Raw genomic sequence first — 10,839 nt, forward strand, 5'->3', positions numbered from 1 at the left:
TGTGTGTGTGTGTGTGTGTGTGTGTGTGTGTGTGTGTGCGCGTGCGCGTGAGGTCGTGCGTGCGAGCGTATGTGTGTGCGTGTGTGTGTGTGTGTGTGTGTGTGTGCGTGTGCGCGTGAGGGCGTGCGTGCGAGCGGGGGCAGCGGAGGAGGAGGAGGAGGAGGAGAGGAATTACGGGTAAGAAAAAAGCCCGCGCTCAATGACGAGTCAAAATTACCTGCCGACGCAGCTTCAGAGTAATCTCTGTTGCAATCAGGCAATTTAATAAGCATCGATCGGTGATTAGACGGGCCGCCTGCATTGTTGTCTGCGCGCACGCACGCACGCACCCACGCACGCACGCGCGCACACACACACATGCACACGCATACACACACACGTGCGCGCGGATCGGCGCGTGGCAGACGCTTTCCTAATTCCGCGACTCCGGGCGGCGAAATTTTTTTTCCCACTTGAGTTCCGGACCACAGCCAATCAGCGCACTCCATTCACTCGACTTCCTCGAAGCAACAATGTAAAATGAATACCACCTAACCCTAACCCGTAACCGAACCCTAACACTAACTATCGTCCAACCATATATATATACGAACCATATATTACAAAACACTATCTATGGTGGGTCAGGAACTCAAGTGGGGAAAAAATTCCGACTCCGGGCCGGCCAATGCGTCGATTCATTACAATACGTCCAATAGGTTTTCCTTCGGCTTTGCCGGCGAAAGATCGCGCGGGTTTTTGTGTTTTGCCGTGGCAATAAGTCGTCTGCTCGAATGCGCGGCGGGATTTCTACCCTGCAACGGCAACGAAATGGCGCCGGAGTCGCGAAACCCTGGCTTCGTGCCTGCGTGCGTGCGTACGTACGTGATCATGAGCACCTACCGACAGTCGTGTTAGGATCGTACGGCCCGAGAGACTCCGCCGAAGTCGGCTTGGAGTCAACCAACGCGGTCTTTCCCGAGGCGCCCGCATTCTGAAACAGGCGGACAATAAAAATAAAAATAAACACTCAGCGGCAAAAGTCTCCGGCTCAGCGATGTCAAGCGAGTGAACATGCGTGTTTGTAAGACACAGGCGGATGTTACGCCGAGCGTACTGCCGTAGAGCCCGCACCGAGTTTCCTCCCCTCCTCTCCACTACGCAGGGGTCTCGTTCGACCCCAAGCAGTATAGGAGAAGACAGTAGTCAACGTACATTACGAGGGCGTGGAGCTCTCTCCCGCTCCATTACCGCTCTGCGGCCACGACTACGTGATGTAACTTCATATATAGCCAGTATGTGCGAGACCAGTGGGTGGTGCACTAGCACTGGTCACTGTGCCACCGTCACTAGGAACGTCACGCCTTATATACTAATGCTTACGTCAACACTAACGTCAATATAATACACACACAGAGTAGCAATACAGTATGAAATAAAATTCAAGAGATTCGTTTTATTAATTTAGTTATTGTTATTGTTAATATTATTACCTTATTATTATTTTTACGATTATTATTTGTTTTTTAACTACTAAATATATGTTTATCAAGTATGTAAAAACTACTTCGTGTGAACAGTAATCAGTACTGTCACTATTGTTTACGCTTAAAAATAATCAAGACTATGGACAGCAATGGATGCAATCGTAGCAACGTTGCAGTGTCACTAAACGTATATATATATATAAACATAAAATATGTCACGATGTCTGGGCAGAACTAAACTAAGCCTGCCATCAGACACACCGTAACAGATGCAAGTAGAAAATACTTCATTAGATAATAACCCCGTACGTGTTTATTCGGTAGAAGATATACACAATATACCTAATACCTTAGTAGAGAACTCAATATACCTTATCTTGCTCGGCAATTGTAAGTGGATGAGTAGTAGCAGACTACGTCGCTTATCAATCCACCTACTTCTATCTTAAAAATGTAATTGGCTTGCATATTTCTACTGACAGATTTTTCCGTCTTTCTACTGACAGAGATTGTTCCGTCTGTCTTGCGCTATAGCATAGCTCAGCGGCGAGGGAATGTGCGCAAGCCGTGGATGACATTTTGGCTGTTGGTAGTTTTTCGCTCAAATTGACAATCTACTCTTGCACGTCACGTGAGATGAACATTTTCTCAGTCAATATTTGTATGTGTGTATGTGTGTGTGCTATCTATATTTATTGTCCGCTAGATCTGCGGCGAGACCATCAGACATGTCACAACAATAATTTCAGCCGTCAATATGTGTGTGTGCGCGTGTGTGCGTGCGTGTGCGTATGTGTGTGTGTGCATGTGTGTGTGCGTGTGTGTGTGTGTGTGTGTGTGTGTGTGTGTGTGTGTGTGTGTGTGTGCGTGTGTGTGTGCGTGTGTGTGTAGGTGTGTGTGTGTGTGTGTGTGTGCGCGTGTGTGTGCGTGTGCTTGTGCGTGGGTGTGTGTGCGTGGGCACACACTATATTTATTCCGCCACGTCCACAACGGGGCCATCGTGCGAGAAGTCACATCAAGATGGCGAACATGAAGACCTTGCAGGAAAATTAACAAGATTCTTACCAAAGCCCGACCAGCGCGTTGAGTTCATAATGCTCATTACGACATTACGTTACGTGGCAATGCAACAGCGTGTGCGTTGCTCCGCCACGCCATCATATAACAACACGCTCCTGTGCGCGGGACATCGTGTTTTTGAGTAGGTTTCAAACGAACTCCCGCTATGTTAAAAACACAATTTCTATGAACTTTTCTAATTTTGTTAATTTTGTTTCTGCCCCCGCGCGCGTTTTTCTTAGTGCCGTCGGCTCGTTAAAAAAAACCGTAACACGTTCGAATTCACTAGCGCTGCATAAATATTCAAAATATGATTAAAATGCAATAAAAGTTCGGATAATTAGGAAACATTACCTGACGGCGAGCTAAAATTAAAAGCGAATAATTCAGTCGTGTGCATTATCCCTCCTCCCAAAAGTGGGGGGAGTGGGCGATGGAAAACGTTTGCAAATTGATTATTTTTTTATTTAATTAACTTGCCCTAATGAAATTCCATAATTAAAAACTTCACGGCTATATAATGAATATCGGAGTGAGTAACGGCATGCTTTTTACGGGATTCCTCAGAAGTCAGGTTCAAAGCCGGGAAGTGGCCAATAAAAATGACTTAGCGAAAACGCTTCCGACGAAAATCAAATCTTATTAGAACATTCTTGCCGCTGTCTATATATATATATATATATATATATATATATAGACATATGATACCAGTCCATCCGATCCATTTATTATTGAAACGGACCAATATGAAAAAAAATTGAACCTCGCAATGTCAGGAAGATTGCTGTAATAAGAATTGTCGACTATATTTTAAGTGGGTGTGCGTGCGATGGGGGATTACGTTGCTATATATATAGCAACAGGTGTCAATAGATTGGAACCAAGAGAATGGGTGAAATTAATTCAAAAAGAGAAAAAATGACAAGTAAATTGTAACTGATTAAGGTAACTGAAGATGAAATGTGAAAAATTAGTTGTACACCGTGTTAATCTATAGAGGCATGACAATAGAACAGCCATTAACGACAAAGAAAATGTTGTTTTAAGTAATAACATTAAATCTGCCCATTTTTATGTCATAGCACTGAACTTAAACATATTGCCCTCTAACCTTCTTTCTTTAAATATGAATTTTGAAGAAAGAAGCTGCATCGGAGCCTGAGTCATAAAGCATAAACCTCCGCATCAAACCCACTGTGTAATACAATAGGAGAAACTGTTCCACATTGCCACTTCTCAAGTATGGAGCATAGCAATCCAGACTCAAGAAATTGATTTGTCAAACATGAACTTTATTTTCAACTCCATAGCAAATAAGTATATGTTTAACACAACATCCCTGAAAGGCAAACTGGGTTATGATATTAGATTTTTAACGAGAAAGATGCAGATAACGTGATACCTGATAAGAACATGTAACGTATAAAGAAATATTATAATGCAATGGCTTTACCTCGTATACGACCGGACGGGCATTTATTTCAATAAAACCAAGCATAATATCTGTCATTAACCTGTGTTATCGGTATGTTAATGGAGTCTGCATAATACCGGACGTTACGATTTTGCATGAGAAATTACATTCGCATAGTTTAAAACGGACAATTTCATCTGTAGTTTTACTTATGTATATATATACATATATATAAAAATATATATATATATAATGTAATATATTTTAAACTATTTTGAATTCGAACTAATGAATTATATCAGAGATATTCCAAACAGAACATTCCTCCAATCCCCCCTCCCCACCTGATATTCGTCTTAGAGTGAAAGCAGAACCCCCCCCCCCACCGTAAGAGTATAAACCTTGATGACTCGCAGAATAAGTCCATCAGCAATCTACTATAATAAAGCCAGCCGCCTCGCACGCCTCGCCCGCCGCACCGACTGACAGCCATAAATCTTCGTGATGCCCAGTAATGGGTCGGGCATTTACTTTCGGATTACTCCTAATACCTATTCATATTTCGGTGTCTGCTCTGACAGCGACAGATAACATGACAAATTGTGCTAGACTGCTGCGATCGCTATATATAACGTCACTTGCCCATGACGCGACAGCGGCAAGCCAGCAGCTGCATGTACACGCTGCAATTTAACACGCTGCAATTTAACACGCTGCAATTTCCTCACGAAGCCGCTCGAAGGATATTTCCGCATCGACGGCCGGCCGACGCACTCGGTCGCCTCTCGTATCGACGATGTTTTCAATGTTTTACGACGCGGCGGCGCATTGGTTACCAGATTGGAAACGGTGATCGGCAGTTTTGCGGGAGTTAATAGCGGCAGACAGGCGCATCACGAACGACTGCGTGCTTGGTTGGTTGGTTAGTCACTACACGCAACCCATTTACAGTTCTCGCGCACGTGTGCTTACCTTTATATTACCCTGGTCGAGAGCTCCTACTTTGGTCTCCTGGCCCTGCGAATAATATCACACACACACACACACACTGCTGTTAGTTTCGAATAACTTATATAGTTACATTATACAACCATATTTATGCCTATACTGATATTTGTTTCATTGAAAAGTGTCAGTGGTGCACGTGAAATACAGTTATGATGCAACTAGGTAGATAATGATAATATCCGATCATAATTTATTATACATAGGCCCCCCCTATGTATAAATATATATACATATTATATACACACATATTTATATATAATATAGAGCAAAATATTAATAAACGATACTTTTACACAATACTGATTTGGCAAATAGAAAAATGCCAAGTACATAAAATATATACTATAGTTTGAAATCATATTCGTACTTATTGCACCAATCGTATTTCTACTGTACCCCTACTGTCCTTTGCTGCAGCACAACAGACGTATATATATATACTTCAATACAGTTTTATAAGCTCTGTCCTTACTTGCTTTGAAATTGCTGTAGAAAGTTCAAAAAGAGAAAAAAAGTGTAGCAAGTGATGTAGTGACGAAACACAGAAAAGCACTAAGTCTTGCCATTCATGTGAAAATGGCTTTGAACAAATTTGACACGAAAGTAATAGAAATTGCATGTGCCATAATCCTGTCTGAATAACCTTTTTGGCACCATTAAACAGAATGAAAAAAATGTAAAAGAATTTTGCTAAACCTTTCTAAAACTACTCTGTGACACCTGATGAAGAGATATGTCCCCTGGCTGCCACCATTGTTATCACACAGAACATACACGGTTTTTCGCCAGCTTTCTCGTGCACAACAGCAAATCCGACAGCACAGAATTTATATATCCCGCAACGCCACCTAGTGTCTCTCCGTGTGCCACATGCAAACTTGCTACACTACGTCATTCGACAAACCAAGAAGGATCTGCTATTCTGCCTCATTCCCTCGACTGTTTCGCGTACGTACTACGTAGGTTGATACTGTTATCAGCATATAGGGTATACGCCACCTATAGAGGCTTATGCTCATATATTTCGGATCCGCCAGGAAATTAACTACGTACGTTACTGATAAAGTGCCTATGAATCTATCTTCCAAACTTACTCTCTGACAGTGCGTTAATTTTACAGCTGATATTTTATTACGATTTCACTGGCGTCCTGGAGTGGTCATTTTTCACAAGATTATTTGGTTCCGGCATAACCAATGCAAACACATCTGGCTACGGCAACTTGCAGGATACAGCCATGGTTAGATGTAGGCACGGAACCAGCCGAGGTGTAGTGAGTGGGCAACTCACGTTATACAGCCGATGTTAGCAGTAGGTACAAAATCAGCTGAATTGCGACACGTTACACTATTAGCACATGAACAAACTCACAGTTTGGCCAGTGGGCGTTGAAACAGCAGAGCCAACCTCTGTCTCCACTTGCTTCTGAGGGTCAACGGGCTGATTCCTGTGCAGCGAATCCTCAAAGCTCTGTCACCACAAGAAAAACGGAAAACGCACATCAATCACAGAGCTAGCCATAGCAAAGACCCTACATACCAAGCCGGCGCACTTCCTATTCTTTGCATTGTAATCACAATTTAGAGTCAACACAGTATATGGGATATTTGGCCATAGTGGGGTAATGAGGGACGTGGCATGTTGTCAACTACAACGTTCCAAAGTTCCCATGCCGTCACATGTAATCACAAGATCAAGGGTGATCGTTGACTCCATGTTACCGGTAGCGATCGAAACGAAGGGAAAATCCAATCTCTTAAAGGTTATGATTATGCAAGCACATATACAATTCTAGAAGCTTGATGCGTGTTCCCCACCATAACACTGAACGGTGGATATCCAGAGCAGCATCAGCTATTAAATTACTAGCTGATAGTAAATAGGAAAACTTCCCTTCATACTGTCATAACGGCACACATACTTGTCCCCATCGCTAACTGTGGATGAAAGTACACAAGCCAAGTAGAGCGTGCGATCTATCAGTATTTTCCCCGGAGCCTCATTATAAGAGCTAAAGGCGACCGATTCATACTTCACCTAAAAGTGGGTATGAGTGTGTTTACTGTTTACATCTCCCATCGGATCACACGAGGTAATTTGTTAGTCGTTAGTTAACGGCTAGTCATACGAACAATTGCAATCTGGTGTGACCTTGGCAGAGGGCATATCAGAGAAATACCGCGACTGCTGTCGTGACTGCGTTCGACTAGAAGCAAGCTGCCACGTACGTAGCTATCTCTCGCGCAGTGTTCCTCCATTAATCACCAGTATACTTGTGATACTTGTGACTGAATGCATGTATAATATATGTACATATATATATATACATATCAGTTATCGAGAAATGCCAAGTGCCCACGAGTATTTATACGTCTTTTATCACTGTTATCTCGTGTCTTTATAAACCGAGGGCTTACGCGCCCGTATCGATTTAATTTCTAGTGCTGCACTCATCGTTTTGCCGACTTAAATGACACGTGGCACAGCTGAAATAGTTTCCCAGTTTTTTTTTACTCAGACGCTACGCTTAATTTCTTCGCCAAACGTCGCCGACAATCCGATCTCGACTGTTAGCTCTCGAACATCAAAACCACTTCTCTACGTTTCCTTCACCAGCCGTCTCACGCACCAACTTCAACGCGATACACCCGTGAACGCCACAACCGCACGGCAAAATCCAAGCGACAGATCAGGCAGGCAGCTCACACACCACGCGCCGTACAGAACTCGACACGAACGCAATAACACAACTGTTGACGTAGATAAGAGTTCGTGAAAGGTTTCAGTGATTTCGCAAACGATTTCATTTCGGTGTGTGCGAGCTTGTCTCGATTCGGTGACTTGCTGATATGCAAGCAATTCCGGTTATTGTAGTGGTAGTGTGGTGTAGTGGTAAGTATTGTAGTGGTAGTGTGGTGTAGTGGTAAGTATTGTAGTGGTCTCAAAGACGGGAATGGTATGAGAATGGTACACGAGAACGGTCAGGAAGACTGTTTGAAATCACTACGTAATTTAAAAGTAGCACATTAGCATCACCATGGTAACACAAGCAAGCAAGGACAATAATGATAACGAAAGATATAGCCTTTATCACCCATCTGTTCTACCCACTATCAATTCTGTACGTTTCAGTGTCCACTGTCTCATCTAACTTTAGACTAAGGTCAAGGTCACTAGTTAATGTGATCGATATTTCCCACCTCGGGTTTTCTTGCGGCCCAAAGTTGCCAAAGTCAGTGAAATCCTTTGATCACATTGCAAGGTCGAGTCAATATTTTCGCAGCAAGTTTCAAGTCTTACTAACTTTACTGTTAGGGTTGTATTCCGAGAGCAAAGTCACTAATTTAGACGGTATCCAACTCGGATAGTTTCCCATCGCCACTTTTTTACCGTCAAAGTTAAGAACGTAATCAAACTGTATTTGCGGTAGCAGCCTTTCCTGCTTCTACTCTTTCTGCTTGCTTTTGTCTTTTGAGGCTGCTCGTTCTGCCGCTGGAGCCAATACTCGTAATTCTGTTGCCACAGAAACAAGTGAGCAGACTTCATTAGCGCTGCTAGCCGGGCCAGACGAGTGGGATGCAGCACAACTACGCGGTTTTTCCTGTTGGCATACGTAGGCACCAGACCATTACCGATCATTTCCTTCATGCAACTAGCGACAATATAAAAGATTGATCTCAATCGTGCCACTATGATGCAAGCTTGCCAATCAAAGCCATAGAGACATTGTCAGAGCTGACACCGAACACGAGCATCCACATAACAATAGCAAACTACCGAATTAGGCAGCGCAGCGTGAACAGTAAAATTCTCGCACTTGTCCTCTTAAATTTTAATTCATCCTGTGAGAGGAGGACTGGGGTCTCCGCACGAAAAACGAGGCTAACTAGGGCAATTTTTGGAAACATGGCTTGCTCCAGGCAGGCAACGCACAAAGGGGTTACACGCACGTAACACGGCGGTACAATGACGCACAGTACAACGCAGATACAAGCACGTACACATGCGGTACACGGAAATAGTGTACACGCGCCGTACACGCAGGTACGCACGTAGTACACGCGGTTACAGTGCGCACGGTGAGAGAAAGAAATAAAAAGACGGCAGATACAAGACGGCACGTACAGGCGGGTACCCACGTACGTCAACTCACGATACCAACGTACAGCGCAGATACCACGCGCACGTAACAAGGTACACGGCGGAGATAGACACGGCACGTACATCAGCGCGGGTACACGGAGATTGACACTGACACGTAACACGCGGGTACACGCAAGGTCCGCACGTACCAGGCGTGGATTCGTCCCGCCAGTCGTGTGCCGCACGTACATGTACAACACGATACACCGTACAGTCAGACGCGGGTAAGCATCGGAGATACAAGGTACGCACGTACACGCCGGTACATCGCGACGTACACGCGAGGGGGTACAGCGCACGTAACGCCGGGTACACTGAACCGTAGCATCGCAGATACACGCGACGTAACACGTGCGGGTACACCGAGATACAGGCGCACGTACACGTGGTACACGCACGTCACACGCAAGGTACATGCAGGTACAGGGGCCGCGGTACACCGCGACGTACACGCAGATACACGCACGCGCGGGTACACGCACGTACACGCAGATACAGCGCCGCACGTACACGTACACGCAGATAGCACGCACGGTTACAGCGTAACACACAGATACAACAACCTGCGTTACACGGCATGTACACGCCAGGGTACGCTGAGAAAACATGTACGTACATCGCGGTACACCACGTACAACCGACCCACGCGGGTACAGTTCCCGTACGTACAGACCACGGTACACGCAGATACAATGACACGCACATGTATGCGTCACGTGCGCTGTACTCCGCGTGTACGTGCGTGTACCCGCTGACGTGTGCGTGCGTTGTATCTGGCGTGCACGTGCGTGTACGGGCTGCGTGTACCTGCGGTACGTGCGTGGTACTCCCAGCGTGTACGTGCGGGTGTATCATCCGTGTACCCGCGTGTACGTGCGTGTATGCTGCCCTGTATCGTGTACGTGCGTGTATATGCGTGTACGTGGCGTGTATCTGCGTGTAACCACGGTGCGTGTCGTGCGTGTACCCTAGCGCTGTAACGTGCGTGTATCTCCCCGTGTACGGACCTGGTGTACCGTGCGTGTACTCCGTGAGACCGCAATCCGTGCCACGCTAACCGCGTGTACGTGCGTGTATGCTGCGTGTAATGCGGCGTGATCTGCGTGTACCCCGGCCGCGTAGTACGTTGCGTGTACCGTGCGTGTGACCGCACCGCGCGCGTGTCACGTGAGTGTATCGGGTGACGTATACGCCGCGTGAATACGTGCGCTGTAATCTGCGCTGTACGTCGCGTGTATCTGCGTGTACGTGCAAGATGTAACAACGCGTGTTAACGTGCGTGTATCTCCGTGTAACCAGAAAACAATCGGCGTGTACGGAGGGGCGCGAGACGTGCGTTGTATGCTGCGTGTAAGACGGGCGGTGGAACACGATGGCCGTGTACAGCAGCCCTCTGTGCGCGCGCATGCCTGAGCAGCCGCATACTGTTTACGAAAAATTAGCCCTAGCGTTAGCCTCGTTTTCCGCGATGCGTGAGACGCTGGCCCCAAGTCATGAAATAGATAATTAAGAAGGGTCTAATCAGGCAGGCCAAGCACGTGACCAGAGCTTGCGCCGCTATGCATTGACTAACAGTGACTACAGTCAAATATACCTATCAACCACTTGCATCTTGTATTCAAACGGTAGACTTTTCTACGGTTTAATAAACACCTGTTGTTACTACGAAATGAAGTTCAATGCGAAAACTAAGACTTCACTCGTGTGTTGGCTACGGGGTATTAAAACCTCAGAATGGTGCTCGGTAGA

At 45.5% G+C, this 10,839-nt stretch overlaps 1 protein-coding gene across 4 annotated transcripts in view; it reads right to left on the reverse strand.

Moving 5' to 3' along the window:
• Positions 1-10,839, reverse strand: part of LOC106808017 (zinc finger protein on ecdysone puffs-like) — a 27,018-nt gene that overhangs the window by 8,957 nt on the left and 7,222 nt on the right. For all 4 annotated transcript variants that reach the window (XM_014810563.1, XM_014810562.1, XM_014810561.1 and 1 more), the window contains 3 exons: positions 6,319-6,417; positions 4,912-4,956; positions 883-973 (listed from right to left, as the gene is read on the reverse strand). In XM_014810563.1, the coding sequence (XP_014666049.1) occupies positions 883-973; positions 4,912-4,956; positions 6,319-6,417 (235 nt within the window). The remainder of the gene's footprint in view (positions 1-882; positions 974-4,911; positions 4,957-6,318; positions 6,418-10,839) is intronic.

This window comes from Priapulus caudatus, unplaced genomic scaffold (genome assembly GCF_000485595.1).
Source record: "Priapulus caudatus unplaced genomic scaffold, Priapulus_caudatus-5.0.1 Scaffold248, whole genome shotgun sequence".
Taxonomy (NCBI): Eukaryota; Metazoa; Priapulida; class Priapulimorpha; order Priapulimorphida; family Priapulidae; genus Priapulus; species Priapulus caudatus.